The sequence below is a fragment of the Oculina patagonica genome, chromosome 7 (genome assembly GCF_052425735.1).
Source record: "Oculina patagonica isolate OP01 chromosome 7, crgOcupat, whole genome shotgun sequence".
NCBI classification, from domain to species: domain Eukaryota; kingdom Metazoa; phylum Cnidaria; class Anthozoa; order Scleractinia; family Oculinidae; genus Oculina; species Oculina patagonica.
In genome coordinates this window covers 9,799,338-9,817,149 of record NC_135764.1, presented here as the reverse complement: position 1 = coordinate 9,817,149, position 17,812 = coordinate 9,799,338, and the positions used below count along the sequence as shown (strand labels likewise).

General features: G+C 36.6%; 1 protein-coding gene across 1 annotated transcript; it reads right to left on the bottom strand.

Annotated features, from left to right (window-relative positions):
• Positions 1-8,505: 8,505 nt before the first annotated feature.
• LOC144659198 (fibroblast growth factor 1-like) lies at positions 8,506-12,304 on the bottom strand. Its single transcript, XM_078519634.1, has 4 exons — positions 12,287-12,304; positions 9,594-9,798; positions 9,324-9,427; positions 8,506-8,787 (listed from the first exon to the last, which is right to left on the bottom strand). Exons 1-4 carry the CDS (start codon positions 12,302-12,304, stop codon positions 8,554-8,556), a joined length of 561 nt encoding a protein of 186 aa, XP_078375760.1. The 3' UTR covers positions 8,506-8,553.
• Positions 12,305-17,812: the final 5,508 nt, after the last annotated feature.

The following is a 17,812-nucleotide window of genomic DNA, read 5'->3' as shown; positions in this document are numbered from 1 at the left end:
AATGAGAAAATTAACGAGGCTAGAAAACGCGAGTTTCCATTTTTAACCAATATTTGGGTTTCACAAATTTTAACAATTCCCAAAATTAAGGTTTCAATACACTTGCAAAGATCTGATCTTTACATCAAAAACAAAACATAATCAGGTTAACCATATGCCAAATGATTAGCGATACTGCAAGGCTACGCTAACGTTATTGACAAAATAACGTAAGTTTATCGACACAAGTACTCTACGTTTGTATATAATGCAGTTGTTTTCCTCGACCTTCTAAACATAACCATTAATACTGCAAATACAGGATCAATATGTTCCCCTTATCATGAGAAATTTAGTTTGATTCTTATCTACTCCTATTAATAGCCCATCTTCAATTTCTCGCTTTGTGGAATAATAAAATAGTAACATAAGTAGCTTTTATATCAGTGTGCATTTATTATGTTATTTTAACAATCAGTCCTATTAGCTTATCGGTTAATCTTGTGCTTTGGTTGAGCGGTTTCCGAGGGTCGGTCAAATATGAAAAAGCTCTCAACCTGACATGAATACTTCTTACGATATATTATATATATATATCTAACTTGATTTGATAAAAGGTGGCTATCGGGCTGTTAAGGAATGTATGGGGTTTCATTTTTTTTTTTTTTTTTTTTTTTTTTTTTTTTTTTTTTTTGAGGATACGGAGAATTGTTCGGCTTTCTTTTAATGAAATGTCGCCCTGTCTAATGTAGTGAATTCAATCTTACTTTTCTTTTTCTTCCTCCCTGTCTCTCCCCCCCCCCCCCCCGTCTCCCTCCCCCTAGATTTACTTGTGGTTAGTCTAGCCCAGTCTCTAACTCCAACCCCTCTCTATCATTTGAATTCTAGTTGCGCGCGCTAACTAGTAGAACAGTTGTGATCTATAGCTTTCCATTCTGCCGTCTAAAGGAAGTTTGCCGGAGGACATCATTAAGTCCCGTGAAGGTACATACATACATACATACATGGTTTATTTGATAAAGCAGGTTACAAAATAATTGGCAAGACGTTAAGTCCTGATGTGGACCTGCACTATCTAAAATAATAAATTACAATAAGATCCTATATAATACATGATCCAAAATTTATTTACAATATCTGAATAAATAATGATAGGTAAAATAGATGAATTAATAACAATATACAGTAAAAAGATAAATAAATGAATAAGTTAAAAATATATGAAGTCCAGAGATTTGTTAGAAACGCAGCAGGACGCTTTAGTGAAACTGATAGATTTTAAGAGACTCTTATTTGCCTTAAGTTTTTTCTTGAAAGAATCAAGGTTAGAGCAAGACTTGATGTCATCGGGAAGGAGATTCCAAGATAGTGCAGCACGATGTTTAAAAGAAGATCTTCCCACTTCTGTTCTTGGTCTATCAACCTCAACATTTAAGGATTTTCTAAAGTTATAAGTAGACTCGGGTTTCACTAGTAAGTCCTTTAGAGGATCGATGCTATTTCCATGGTAAATATTGTGCGTAATAACTAGAAGTCTCTTAATGTAAAATGAAACAATTGGGTTCCAATATGAAGCGTTCCTGATGTAATCACTATGGATGTAATGCGGTAGACTATTAATAATTCTTGTTGCTCTCAAATGAATTCGGTCTATATCATCTAACAAAGCTGGAGAACAAGATCCCCAGACTGCAATACCATATAGGACACTGGGGATGATTGTTTTATAATAAATAGTTTCCAAGACTGGTTTTGGTAGGAACTTTATCCGTTTTAAGACTGCGACTTTGTTACTGAAGGACTTACAAACGTTCCCGATGTGTTCATACCATGATAGCTTGTTGTCGATTGTTAACCCAAGACATTTGGATGATTGTTTGTACTCAATAGTGCTACTGCCGTAAGTCAAACGTCGCAGGGGACCAATAAAGCTCTGTCTTGAAATTATCAGGGCTTCCGTCTTCGATTCGTGGGCTATTAATCTGTTAGACTGACACCAGGTATATACCTGGTCTAAAATGGATTGCAGTGTCAGGATGATATTGTCGATGTCCTTGCCAATTGTGTAAATTGTGGTATCATCAGCAAACATGAATACATTACCACTTGTTATCGATTCAGGAAGGTCGTTTACGAAGATTGAAAATAATTTGGGCCCTAATATTGAGCCTTGGGGGACTCCAAACGTAATGGTTTTGGGCTCGGACTGATATTCTGATAATTGGACAAACTGCTTACGTGCAGACATATAATCATCAAGCCAGGAAAGCAGGTCACCTGATACACCAATGGCTTTTAGCTTTTCTTGTAGGATAGTATGGTTCACAGTGTCAAAAGCTTTCCGAAAATCGATAAAAAGGACACCCACTTTCTGGCCCTTGTCCAGTGCATTTCTCCAAGTCTCTGTTAAATGAAGTAAAAGGCTCTCAGTTGAATAATTTTTTCGAAATCCCCATTGGTTGTTGCATAATAAACCTTGTGTATCCATATGGTTGTTTAAGGTGTCGCTCACAATATCTTCCAAGATTTTTCCTGGGATACTGAGAAGGGAGATAGGTCTGTAGTTGTTTGCGTCTGTTGGTGATCCTTTCTTAAATATGGGATTGACACGTGATAATTTCCAGCTGGAGGGGAAAGATGCATCTCTCACACTCTTCGTAAAAATCGGTAATAGACTGTGGATGACAGAGTCGCCAATTATAGAGAGGTCCCTTGGAGAAACATGGTCAGGACCGGTAGCCTTCTTGGGGTTAGCAGCCTTTATCAGTTTGTTTTTTACCAGTTCCCAGTTCAAGTAAGTATAGTCTCTGGTAGGTGTAATTCTAGTGATAAAGGTGAAAGGTGAAAGTCTTACGATTTGTAAGTTGTGCGTCGGCTGTTATCGTACCTCAAACCGAGCTTTAGGCGGTTAAACACAGATAACCGGTCGGCTCGTTTTGCCAGGTACAGATAATGTTGAGCTTGCTTTAGACAGCAAAGGTCTTTAGCCACATCAATTAGGACTCGGAACTAGACTATACGGACTGATTTGAAGGCGGTCATAACGATATTTGGCTTGAACTTTACCGTGGCTAAAGACTTAGTTTTTTACTGTTGAAGTTTGGGGAGCAGGCGTTACGCGCTCGACGACATTCAAATACATCCGGGACATTGTCGGTTATTTCTAAAAGAAACATGTCGGAGTGGATAGCCAAGGAATCGCTTCAACCGCTGATGTGAGTACATAGTTTTCTTGTTTCCTCAATTTCAGGCGTTCTCCGCCTAGCTAACACTCATAGTTCTCTGTGATTCGCTAGTGGGAGGCAATGCGATCGAGTGCATTTCCGGCCGCGACAATGGAGTTGACAATTGAGATAACACATGCCCGCTTCCTCAGATATTTCGCCTGATTTGCTTAAAGTTGAATCGAATGTCGATGTAGAATGCTTTAGTTCAGTTTATTTGAGACGTGCATGCTTTAAGAAAGCTACAGTTCAGCTCTCCGCCGAGTGTTTTCTTATGTCTATCTTGGTATTAAATTTGACTCACATTTCAAGTTGTAAACACTCTTAATTAAATTGATAGAATTCTTGATTTAAACAAAATGCCGTATATGCAGTCTTTTTGGTTAAAAAACACATAAACTAGAGTACCTTACGTTAAACTTGAGCTAAAATTAGCCCTCATTCAGCGTTCGTTACAGAAATAAGGCTTCAGAACTACGGTGTCATGTCAAATTTCGGGAGACACCTTTTATCAAATCAAGTCAGATATACGTAAACAAAATTAGTATAAACTTAACCAAACTTCTGTTATAGCAGCAAAATAATACTATGTGAGTAATATTTGATGTCTACCACTGTTTGACTGAAGATAAACCCATGTATTTTTGTGTGGACTTTAAAGTCTACACATTGTTGTGATGCAGTTTTTTTCCGATTTGGGCCCCCCTTGTACGATGGTGGGGGTGTGAGTTTGCTTGTACGTCCGAGGGCTAATACAGTAAATCAATCAACTGACACTGCAAGTATCATCCATAAATAAGTTCTACCAAATGGACGGAATATATGGATTCCAAGGATTTAACGGGGACATTAATATATAATCATTTACCTTTTATTATTACTGTAAGTATCTTATAATACTTACAGAAATAAAGAGAAGTAAATGATTATACATTCATATCCCCGTTAAATCCTTGGAATCCATATATTCCGTCCATTTGGTAGAAATATTGATGTTGATATCTAATACAGTAAATCAATCAACTGACACTGCAAGTATCATCCATAAAAAACTTCTACCAAAAGGACGGCACACATGGACTCCATGGTTTTAACAGGGATATGAATACATAATCATTTACCTTTCATTATTACTGTAAGTATCTTATGATACTTGTAGTATTATATACGTGATTATGTGAATACACCATACTTATAAGAATATAATATCGTTTAGTTTATCGTTTTGTGTGTGGTCTTTTTTTTGTTTTTGCTTTCGATTTGTTATAGTGGCATTTTCCAAAGATTAACGGTCATAAGAATGAATCGGCACAATTCGATCAGAACGTAAATGTCTTGGGCCTCTTTTTTATGTTCCTTTATTTCGGAAGAAGTTTTAAAAATAAAGTGAAATTAAGAATATACCTACATCCGAGCTATTGGGAAGCGATCTTTCTTTCTTTCTTTCTTTCTTTCTTTCTTAACTTAAGGCATATCATCTCATTGGATCGCTAGCAAAAACCATCCTGTATCAGATAAATTAAGTTTGGGCATTGTGACATTGATCCGCATACGTTTTTAGTCTTGACAATCCATTTGTATTAAGGCCAATTTCAATTTCAAGCAAACTTTTAAACTTAAACTTACCTGAAATTGCTTTGTCGCAGGAATCTCGCTTCTTGCAGATGGCAGTCCAGGATTTTGACAAGTCTTTTTCTTTAACACTCCAGACGCATTTCGCACTGATAATACTGCATTGGCCAGAAACTACTGGGCTCATGTAGCATAAAACGGCTCCTCTTATGGCTTCACTGTTTAATTGCTTGCTCGGCTACTTCGCACGACGCATCTTTGCCAACAGTTAGAGGGAGAATGATGTGCAAAATTGCTGCTGCTTAAATAACCGACTTGTACTTGTGAAATTCGTATGAATAAATATGTGTATCAAACTGTGCGTAAACAAGCCTGAACTTATGTTCCTCAACACTTTCTATGGTCGTTTGGGGCTTTGGACTTTCTATGCTTCATTAAAACTATTTTTTCAAGTTCAATGTTAACCTAATTTAGAGATGAATTTTTCTTGACTTCTCCGTGGAAAAAAGATGGGCACAAATTAGTGTTGATAACCATTCGCAGCTTTTTGCCAAGCAGTTGTAAACACTTCACTGGAAAACAAGTGGACAGAATGTAGCGTTGATGACTGTTGGTAATATTTGGCAGCTTTATTTCGCATACTACTGTAGCATTTCAGGGTAAACAATTGGGCAGAACGCGGTATTGATTTGGTCTGAAGATGATTGGTACTTTTTGGTGGCGGCTTTATTTCGCAATTAGCAGCAACATCCAACGAATAATAGTAATGAAAGATGGAAGAAAAGTAGGTAGGCGGGGTGTTGAATTGGTCCGAAAGCGATATAAGTGCTTACTTTTCGCAGCATTTTTTCGCATATCACAGTAACATTCCAGTGGAAAATAATTGGTCAGAATGTAGTGTTAATTTGGCCTGAAGATGAACGGGTAGAAGATGTGTTGGATGGTTTAAAGGAAGCTGTTACCGATGTTCGAAGGTTATGTTACTTGTTGTTAAAATAGAACGTAAGTTTTGTTGATTTGATCTGAAAAAGAATGCTAGAAAACAAGTAGAGTTTTTAACTATTTCACTTAGTGCTAACCCAGCGGACTGTACAGTTTCAAAGAACTCACTACAGTGCGTCAAAATTTCGGAAAAATAAGTGAGGATGGCAAAATAATAACAATAATAATAATTAATAAAAACTGTGGAGAAAAATACAGAGAAATTGAAAATATAACGATTACAGAAATGATTATTATATTGATAATCCCGCTAAATCCATGTAATTTTTTCATTCAAAACATTTAGTAGAAGGTTTTGTAAGTATCATAAAATACTTACAGAAATAAAGAGAGGTAAATAGTTGCATATTTATATACCCTTTAAATCAATGGAATCCATTTATTCTGTGCATTTAGTAGTAGATTTGATGTTGATAATCTAAAACAGTAAATCAATCAACTGACACTGCAAGTATCATCCATAAATAAGTTCTACCAAATGGACGGAATATATGGATTCCAAGGATTTAACGGGGACATGAATATATAATCATTTACCTTTTATTATTACTGTAAGTATCTTATAATACTTACAGAAATAAAGAGAAGTAAATGATTATACATTCATATCCCCGTTAAATCCTTGGAATCCATATATTCCGTCCATTTGGTAGAAATATTGATGTTGATATCTAATACAGTAAATCAATCAACTGACACTGCAAGTATCATCCATAAAAAACTTCTACCAAAAGGACGGCACACATGGACTCGATGGTTTTAACAGGGATATGAATACATAATCATGTACCTTTCATTATTACTGTAAGTATCTTATGATACTTGTAGTATTATATACGTGATTATGTGAATACACCATACTTATAAGAATATAATATCGTTTAGTTTATCGTTTTGTGTGTGGTCTTTTTTTTGTTTTTGCTTTCGATTTGTTATAGTGGCATTTTCCAAAGATTAACGGTCATAAGAATGAATCAGCACAATTCGATCAGAACGTAAATGTCTTGGGCCTCTTTTTTATGTTCCTTTATTTCGGAAGAAGTTTTAAAAATAAAGTGAAATTAAGAATATACCTACATCCGAGCTATTGGGAAACGATCCTTCTTTCTTTCTTTCTTTCTTTTTTTACTTTCTTTTTTTCTTTTATCATTTCTTGATCAGCAATTCTAATATGGATGATGGCGATGATGATTTCGATGAAGATTACTTAAATGGTCCAGAAAAAAGTGAAAATGATGACGATGAAGAGGAGGACAAAGGAGAAAGTTATTTGTCTAATACATTAAAGAAGTCATTCGATCCAACCATTCTAATACTTTCCTTTATTCGCGTTCGTCATGTTTTCCGCGGGACTCGCCGAATTGTTCGTCGCTTCCGTCGCGGTAGATCACGCCGTGACAGATTTTTCAGACGTTTTCGCCGAAGAAGCCGGGGTTAAAAATGGTATTGACTTGTTTCAAATCAAAGAAAAGCACGTCAAAAAACAAAGTTTTTTTAATTTCACTTCCTTTCTTGTTTTCGATCAAATTAGTTTTTTTTTTTTTTTGAACCAATCTTTAATATTCCAAACATTATCTTTTCTCAGTAAATAATCACACTAAAGCTACCTCATGAAAGCGTGAAAAACTTAAAATTAATAAACCAATACAAGGCATTTACCCTTATTTTGGTGGCGCGTTGGGTACTTATTTTGCCCAGTCTTTAAGTCACTCCCAGAAATATGGGAACGCTTAAGGAAAGAAAAAAAGTTTCCTGAGATTTTTTTTCATTCACGATTTGACTACGGGAAATATTCTTATACTTCATCGATGCTTTGTTCAGGTCATGGGGTTGTTATATACGCGGGGTTGTTATACGCCAATGACTAGGAATTTGTTCTTCTTTTTCATCTCAACAGACTTGCAAGAATATCTCACGAAATGAAAAGAAACCAAAAATGTCTTCACGACACTATTTTTTTTAATAGTTAATTCTTAGATACAAAAAACTTGTATGGGATATAAAATAGGATTAAAAAAGATATTAGAATAAGCTTGTATTCGCATTTCTTATAACGAATAAATAAAATGTGAAAATCATATATCGGCCTCGTCTATGAGTAACAAATCATGGTGCCCTTTTTTCATAGGATTGTTCTCGCTTCGCTTTCTTTGAAATAGATAGCTACACGTATAGAGCAATTTCCATTGTAAGTAACACTTGCTTTGGTTTAGTTTGCTTAACTACACCTAGGGCCTGTTTACACGATTCCGCAATGACTTTCATTGCGGAACGAATTCATTCCATCTCCATGCATTTATCTGTATCTGTTTACATGATACCAAGACGAACGTCAAGTAATTCCGGAATAAGTTCATTCTGGTTTTTATTCCGTAATGAAATTTTTGTTCTGAAATGACATAATGTAGTTAGCTAAACCGATAGTCTGTCCGATGTCCAGCAGAACATCTATTTTAGAGAGGGTGTATGTAAGGGTTTGTTCGCCACCCCACCCCACACAATTGGAATAAATCACGTGATATGTAGTCGACCACGAGGTCGAGATGAGCTTGAGAATAAAATCTTGGGCAAGTCGATTGTTTATGGCTTTTTATTAGGCCGGCCACGTCCAACAAATGCTTCAGGCTCAATACAATTCTGTTTAGTTATACGTTCAAAAAACAAAAACTTATTTTACTTCACATTTGATGGGGGAAAAAAGTGATCAAGATTCCCCAATTTATTATTTTTACCCTTTAGAGTATGATTTTAAATATCAAATTAATTCTATTTCGCTTTATGCAATATAATCCTTGTTACTGTTACATATATCGCTATCGTTTGTGACGATTACAAATTGGATCTTTTTTTGGCCAGCCGTGGTGAAATTCCCATTCATTGCTTTCCCTTTTCGTGCAAGTGATATAAATGTGTCATATAATGTTTTTCTGTAGAACTTCGCTGAAGCAAATGTGTGGAAATGATTATCTTCCAGTGTCTCCTTGAAAATTGTTTCGTCATTGGTTGAATTCTGTGAAAAAAAAAAAAAAAAAAAAAAGTTAGAATCGTTAAGTTTTGACGTCAGTTTAGAACCATTTAACTGCTTCAGTTTAGAACCATTTAACTTTGAAAACGCAGCTGTCATTGACCAAGGCGGCTTAAGAACTAGAAAGAATTTAGAAGCGTGACATTCCAAGCTAACTCCCAATACGGATAACAATTCCTGTCCTCTACCTGGAGAGTACAACATTCCTTTTAACAAATATTCCTAGTTATTAGCATTTTTATTTCGCAACTTCACACTCTGCATTTTTTACTCTTTTTAACATTTTACCCGTCAAAGGCTGTAGTTCAAACAGCCGAAAGCTCGTGTTTTTAAAGTTTTTTAGCCAGAGATCGTTTTCAAATTTTATAACATTTAACTGCCGTTGCTAAAATGTTAGTCCAGCCCTCACTGTTACTGTTAGCCCCACCCTTGCCCCCGCCTTCTCCTCCCCCACCCTTGCGCATTCCAAAAAAATATTTAAAAGGTAGTTTGTTTTTAGCGAGTTGAAATTTTTAACGTACCGAAGAATACACGTTTCCTTCGCTGTTCATTGCAACAAAAAGACCAGTTTCAATTCCTTTGAATTGCTTGAAACTGTCGGCTACTGTCTGCTCCTCAAGTTTGGCTGAAAAAAGTAAGAAAGTAAAATGAGAAACATCATTTGATAAACATCTCGAATCGCTTAACAAGAAGATTACGCAAAATCCCCCTGGTAATACTCCTTTAAACAAGGGTGATGGTAAATGTACACTATTCATTCACAAAAAAAAGAAAAAAAGCAGGTCTCTTACCATATTTACTTGCACAGCGTACGGTTCCGTTAACTGTTCCATCACGAGCAATTTGCAGAGTCCATCCATACTTCCCAACCAAACGAACAGCCCTTTTAAAAGTAGGTATGCCGCCCGCAATGGTGCTTATATTGGAGTTCACTTTAAAAAGGACCGGCGCTGAACGGCTCACGCCCAAAGTGAAGATAACTAGAAGAATTGCGTTCTACAGAAAGAAAAAAAAAATGGCGAATGTTAGTCAGTCAGTCAGTCAGTCAGTCAGTCAGACAGTCAGTCAGTCAGTCAGTAAGTGAGTGAGTAAGTGAGTGAGTAACAGTAACAGTAACAGTAAATCTTTATTGTGCCTTACACTCCAAAGGGAGGTATTGGTCTAGTTACAATAAAGGTGTTATAGCAACTATGCTAACAAATTACTTAATAACAAACAATGAAATTACAATGCAAACGTTTACGGTAATTATTGGACTATTACTTATACAACTATTTATTGATATAACTTTCAATTTAAAACTTCTTTTCTTTTTTGAAACATTAGGAAGATATATTTAGCTATGATTCTAGAGGTAGCATAATTATCTAGTTTAAGAAGGTACTTTATTTTTTCATGATCAGTTAAATCTACAAAGCGAGGATCAGTTTGTGACACGATTGAATGAAGCTCTTTTCTAATATCATTATACCATTTGCAATACATTAAAAAATGCTGTTCGTCCTCTATGTGGTTTTCCTTACATACCAAGCACTTTCTTTCTTCAACTGGTATGGATGCTCCTGCATTTTCATATTTTCCAGTCTGTATGCGTGGGGAATGTACCCCTAATCTTAGTTTAGTTATTTTTATTCGATGCGCTGGATTTTTAACTGTAGTGAGATACTCTTCTAATTGGTAATCTTTTTTAACTTCTTTGTGAGTGAATTTTTCTCTAGAGCTAACTGACGCGTAATTTCGGACCTTTGACCAAGTTTGGAAATAATTTTTTCTTAATCTATGTTTAATTTTAGAGCAAGAATTGAGTGAGTGAGTGAGTGAGTGAGTGAGTGAGTGAGTGAGTGAGTGAGTGAGTGAGTGAGTGAGTGAGTGAGTGAGTGAGTGAGTGAGTGAGTGAGTGAGTGAGTGAGTGAGTAAGTAAGTAAGTTAGTTAGTAAGTAAATAAATAAGTGTTCCTGAAAACAAACCCGCCTCGAATAAAATGGGTAGTGTAAACGATTAGCAGTGCTGGGCCAACTATTTCCAGATGACTCTTCATTCAGTTCATTAGCATAAATTCCACTCGATCGACATGGCGGTGTATAAAACGTGTATTTAAAAAAAACATAAAGTTGCCAAGAAAATGTTATGAACATTCATGGAAGAAATAGCGTGACTATCAGCAGTCTTCTTTGGTCGCTTTCTCCTCAGTTCAAGTGAATAAGTGAAAATGGAGTTCTTTTTAATGGTATAAAAATTAGTCGGGGGCTTTTAAAAACTACCAAGAACTACCCCTTTCTATTTGGTCCAAATCACAACACCAACTTGTCAAAAACCGGAAATAATCGAATTACGCTTCCCCATGTCAAAGCCAAAATTCAAACAAAATCTTATTAGTAAGCACTCTACTTGATCCGAAACTCATTATATTTAGCTTACTTTGTGTAACAATTTGTTTAAGATTGGTTTGTATCCTACTTTCGTTTTAAATACTTCACCAGCACTCGGACGCTGTTTCCCAAATCGCACATTCAATCAGCAATAACTATGCCGGAGGGTTCACTCAAAAACATCGCAATTCCGTCTTGACAATTCTAAACACATTTTACTGAAACCGGCCAGTTTATGGAAGAAACTTGCTTTCACATTTTTAAAAACCGAGTTTTGGCAGGCCGGTTTCACCGCAGACAGTCTACTCTCGGCGAGTAAAACGAGGGCCAATAAAACGCGTGCGCTGGAAGGTTCGCTTCCGGGATGGACTTTAAACGTATCAGCACGTAGGCTAGTGTTGAATCAAGATTATGTACCTTTTAAAATGAAATTTTGGCGACAATTTAACTTCGCGAATTTAGCGATTTTGCAAACAAACGCTGATTTAAAATGTCGCTAAAAACGGATTTTTGAAAAAATCGCTAAATTAACGTGTCGCCAAAATTTCATGTAATGACATATCACTGTTTCATTACTTTACAGTTTATTTTAATTTATTTATTTCATTTTACTTACAGAACTTACAAAAATACATTTTCTGTGCTTTCCTCTCTGCTACGACAAGAGACTCACGAGAAAACACGATTTATTCAACCTTCAGGCTCCAACGTTAATATTTTTTTTTTAGTTAGTTTTGTTATGTATAATTTATGTATAATTAAATGCACGAGTCATGGTTTGTAATGGGTTTAAAAGGGGCTGGATCACGGTATTTCAGTTATTTCTACTTATTTTCGTCAATTAAGAGTTTTACGGTATGTAACTTTTCACGGCATTTCGGCTGAATTGTCTTTCATGTTCGCAACTAATTTTAATTTAAAAAAATACTCTCGTCATTTGTTGTATCGTATTGTTAGCTAGCTTTTGCTTATTATAGCAATTTTTTAACTATATATATAAAAGTTGAGGGCATAATGTTATAAAAGTATAGTACCTTCCTTTGTTTACATGTATATATAGAGTAACTTACGTTATTACGTTTTTATTAACTCGAGTTATTCGAAAAATTACTTACTTTTCCTGCAGTATTCATCTTGCAATTTAACTGATTAAATCTTGATTCCACTCGATTGGGTGCAAATTTCTTTTTAATAAAGGGAGAGGAAAACTATCGTTAATACGAGTTATAAAACGAATCACCATTTAATAGTCTGTGTGAACACATGGTGTATTTTCTGAAATAAATACGGGACTTATCCTGGTAAATAAGATCCCCCACCTCGCTATCAAAAGGAAGTTATATATGAATAGTTGTTTAGGGCACACTCGAAAAAATCAGACAAATTGAACCAATTCCTTTACCTACCAATCGCAATAAAATGTCAAGAATAAGTTACCGTGTGAAGAAATACTTGACTTGACTTGACTTGATTCCGAGTTCGATCCAGAATCCGTGTGTACAGTGAATGTCGCAGCTATTCTGACACAGCAGATGGTTGAGACAATCGGTTTATAAAGCGTTCTGGTAACGTGGCAAATAGCGCACTGGTTTTAGAGCAGATTTGCCACAAGTTGAGATGTTTTATTGATGACCTCAGGAAAATGATGTTGTTGATCGATCCATTAGCGCGTGAAAAAAGGCGTCGTTTTAGTGACAAGTTAAGGCTTTATTTATGATCTCATAATTATATATATGTGAGATCATCATATATAGGGCGAAGACACGAATTAAAGTATCTTTTTAGTGGCTCAAATTCTTCCCATACAAAAGAATAAAACTTGGTTTCGTGCTACATGCACGCAGTACGCTTGTACGCGCTTTTCGTTGCTATTTTTCTGCGATAGTTCCAACAGTTAAATGACGATTTCAACATAGAAGTTATTTTTTTTTTTTAGTTTTGAAGTAGCAGGTTAATGTTCCAGCCCATTAGCCATAAAAAGTACCTGCTGTACCTGTACCTGCAAGAATTAAGAAGTTAATTTCGAGCTTGTTCCAGAATCCTCGTGTAAAGTAGATAATGTCACTGCTATTCTGACTTGGCAGCAAGAGTTCTGTGTGGGTTATGAAGACTTCTGATAACTCGTCAAAGAAAGTGCTGATCAGAGCAGATTTGCCACAAGTTGAGATGTTTTATTAAAGACCACAGAAAAATGTTGTTATTGATCGATCCATCAGCGCGTGAAAAAAGGCGTCGTTCTAGTGACAAGTTGAGGCTTTAGTTATGATCTCATATTATATATATATATATATGAGATGATCATCATATGTGGAGCGAAGACACGAATTAACCCTTTGACACCCAAATTTTCCTCAAAAAACGCGTTTTTTTAGCCGCTAAACTGAAATTTTGGTGCTATGGTCTGGAATTTACCTCAACTTTGCTAAAGAAGCACTTTTTTATACTTCAGCAATATTTTCATAAAGATTCTGTGTAAAAATGTACAATATTTTACTTTGGTGCATGTGCATAAGCCAATTTTTTTTTTTTTTTTTTTTTTTTTGCTGAACCGTTCCAAATTTTTTTTTTGCCCCTTTTGCTTCCTTTTTTTTTCGCTCTCTTATTCTCGTTACTTTCTACTGTTCATATCCTATCTTTTGGTTAAAAAAGTTTTGACATTATCAATGGAAAACCCTGAAAAGAGGACCTTGACCAATTACAGGTGTACTGGCCTGTTTAGCAACGATTTTGCACCAAAAATGGATTTTGTTTTTCTTTGATTAGCTCTGTCAGAATGCAACTGATATTCAAAATGCAAAGTTCCTGTAGAAAGGTCGATTCAAGCTCTATCAGATTCTTATCACGAATTTCCACTGACGTGCTTATTAATGACGTCACAAGTGAATCAATGACTGCACCTCCAAATAGCGCCTGAATGCGCGTTTAGGAGTGAAAGGGTTAAAGTATCTTTTTAGTGACTCAATTTTTTTACATACAAAAGAATAAAACTTGGTTTCGTGCTCAATGCACGCAGTAAGCGTGTATGCTATTTTCGTTGCTATTTTTCTGCGATAGTTCCAACAGTTAAATAATGATTTCAACACAGAAGTTATTATTTTAGTTTTGAAGTAGCAGGTTAATGTTCCACTCCATTAGTCATAACAAGTACCTGCTGTACCCGTACCTGTACCTGCAAGAATTAGGAAGTTACTTTCGAGCTTGGTCCAGAATCCTCGTGTAAAGTGAATGATGTTACTGTTATTCTGACTCGGTAGCAAGAGTTCTGTGTGGGTTATTGAGACCTCTGGCAACTCGTCAAAGAAGGCGCTGATCCTTCAGAGCAGATTTGCCGGAAATTGAGATATTTAATTGATGATCTCGTGAATATGTTGTTACGCTATTGATTACTGAATTAGAGCGTGAAACACGCTAACTTCTTAGTGACCCAAATTCGTGTAATACATAGCAGAAATAAGTTTTATATAAGATCCATGCAGTAGTGCGTGTATTGTGATTTTTCCATTTCCTTTGCTGTAGTTCGGACAGGTAAATAAGGGTGCCAATTCGACAACGAGGTGGCTGATCCTTTCAGAGCATATTTATTCAAGTCGACTGTTTTAGTAATGATCTTAAACCAGCGTGTCATTTCGACAAACAGATCGCCAACCCCGTACACAGGGCCAGCTCCTCTTTCAAGATAAGCGGAGATGACCCAGGGGACGAGTTGGAGAGCTTCTTGGTTCCTCAGAGCAGATTTGCCAAAAGTTGAGAGTTTAGTGATGGTCTTGGTGGTAAATACTTCTTGCATTAGGGCCTAACACAAGGCGTCATTTTTGTATTTTAAATTCTTTTAGTTTATCCCGTTCAGGCGTTCAGAGTCATGAAAAACGGCGCGCGCACGCTCCTCATTCGAAAAAGAGCTGACTGGTTCATCAGAGCAGATTTGCCACGAGTTGAAAGTTAAGTGACGGTCTCTTGAATATACTGTGATTAAATAAGGTAAAAGGGCTTGAAACAAGGTCATCATTTATTTAAGTGACCGAACGTATTTCTTTATAGATTGTTTCAGGGGTTCGGTTGTGTGGGGAGCGCTGGAAACGGCGAGAGAAAAGACTGGAAAAGTACAATGAGCAGAAGCAAAGGTAAATGCTGATGTTAGTAAAGTGGAAAGGGGTGATCTCAAAATCCATGGAGTTGTGGCGGGCGTTACTTGTCAGGATGGGCTGTCATTTGAAAGTTGGCTCGGCAGATTGAATCCGGGATAAAAGCCGGCTACAGAAGGTGTTATTCGTGCAGTTAGTCCAAGCCTTAAATTGAGGTCGTACTTGGAGATGATACAGGATTTACCATTGTCTCGCTTAATCCTTTCAGTGCTAATTATCTCAAAAAACCCGCATTTTTTACCGTTAAACTGAATTTTTGGTGCTACGTACTACGATCCTGAATTTCCGTTAACTCTACTTAACCCTATTCAGACCGGGAGGGGGGAGAGGGGGCTTTTGAGGCCCGCGCTGACTTTGAACTTTTATAACTTTTTTAGGATTTAACCAAACGCTGCCAAACTTTCTGAGTTCTCCTAAAATTTATGTGGCAACAAATTGGTTGGGTTGGATGATGTGTCAGGAACTTGACATCACCATGGCAACGGCATTTTGACAGGCATGTTTTCCCAAATTTGTAATTTTGCGTGTTTCTGTTAATAAAAATCAACTTAAATGGCATTGTTTTTAAAGTTTTACGGGTTTAAAGCACATTTTTATTCATTTTGAGTACTTTGCAATGATTTTGGGTGGTTTTCTGGCATTTTGGAAAAATTTTGAAATCCAAGATGGCGGATCCAAGATGGCGGCTGTTTTGACATCATGATGTAATTGTCACGTGATGTGACGTCACCATCCCACGTGACGTATACCAAAAGAAAGAGTTTCGGACGTACAATACATCCTATAAGTTTCATGGTGATTGCTTAAAGGAGAAGTTCACTCCAGAATGGCCATTAATTCTCTTTGCGCCAATAAAAAGTTTACACAAAGATATGTTATTCACCAAAATTTCAGCCTCCAACTTTAGCTATAACCCTACGAAATCTTATCCAAAACTCGACAACTGAACGCCGCCATCTTGGAGCTGGTAATGTATGCGTGACGTCAAAGAGCTCAGCCTGAAGTTTAACGGGGAAATTTTAATAGTCGAAACTCCTTGTTTTTTGTATATCTTGGAGCTCTGTTTGAGCAAAATGGAGCTGCACAAACAGGCATTTTGTCAAACAAAAGCCACTTCGAAGAAACAAGGAGTTTCGAGTATTTAAATTATCCCGCCAAACTTCAAGCTGAGCTCATTGACGTCAGCTCCAAGATGGCGGCGTCCAGTTGTCGAGTTTTGGATAAGATTTCGTAGGGTTGGTGCATGCGTATAAGGCAAAACTTGGATTTTTTGCGAAATTGTTCCCATTTTTTTTCCTTTTTTTCTTTTTCCTTCGTTTTTCTCGGCTTCGTTATTTTCACACCTTTGTACTCTTCACATCCTTCCTTTATGTCAAAAACGTTTTGATGAAATCATTGGTAAACCCTGAAAAGAGGATCTCGATCAATTACATGTGTTTTGGCCTGCACAGCCGCGAGAAATGATCAACTGAGCGGCAGAAGTGTCTCCGAACCCGACGTTTAAATAAGTAAAACGATTCTGCACTATAAACAGCACCTGGTGTGTGATAATCATGCCAACCGTTTCGCTCGGGCGCAAACACACATAATACAATTACGTGACACAGCCCCAGTCACGGTCATTTCTCTTGCGTCTGATCATTCTATCCCCTTTCCTCAGGGGAGTTGTGCGGGGAAAAGCGAATGGAATCTAAATTACAATTTGTTCTCTCAATGTAAGGGTGCACCAGATGGTAAAATTCATACAAAAGGCGTTCACACTCCACTCTCACCCACCACCTTCTCGAAAAAAAAGAAGGCATAAAAGTAGGCAGATCAGTGGAGAAGGGTGATTTTCCATGTGTAGTTTCAATGTGGGTGCTGAGGTCACACACAAAACAATCCCCTCTCGCATTTGGGTAAAGTTGTACTTTCCCGAGGGCAAGATGGCTAGTGGAACCGCAACTATTGCATGAACCCGGAGCATCTTATTTTTACATTTCAAAATGTGTTAGAACTATACACAAATAATGTTTATGAGTTTTGTGTGAAAATGTGTAAAGGCAGCAATAAAACATGAGAAAATCAACTGCACCCTAACTGTTTTTATATTTTGAAAAAAAAAAAAAAAAACGCATTCTAATAAGCCCCCTTGACACCTCCCCCCCCCCCCCCCACTACCCACCCCGGCGGCAAAGCTTTACAAACCATTCCTTTATAACAATTATAATGCATGCTCGACTTTTCTTCTCAGGGAAATTTGTAAGGACAGGTGGACGGTGTTGCCTCTACTTGGACCACTTACCGCCAATACTTTCATCTGCATATGCATCGAAAAGCAATTAATAAATGCTTGATGCCACAGCTGCATCTGAATTCTTATCAAAAATTAAACGAAATATACCCCTCTGTCAGTTTTTTACAATGGAAATGGAAGTCATATAAATTATATGAAAAAAAAAAATTAAACTTATCACAACCAAAATCTACGTTTATTTATTTATTTTTTTTTTTATTATC

Excerpts from the sequence above, each read along its gene's own strand:
- LOC144659198 (XM_078519634.1), bottom strand. Across the intron at positions 9,428-9,593 it reads ACGCTGTGCAAGTAAATATG|CCAAACTTGAGGAGCAGACA; the intron begins GTAAGAGACCTG and ends TACTTTTTTCAG. Across the intron at positions 8,788-9,323 it reads AAGGAAACGTGTATTCTTCG|AATTCAACCAATGACGAAAC; the intron begins GTACGTTAAAAA and ends TTTTTTTCACAG.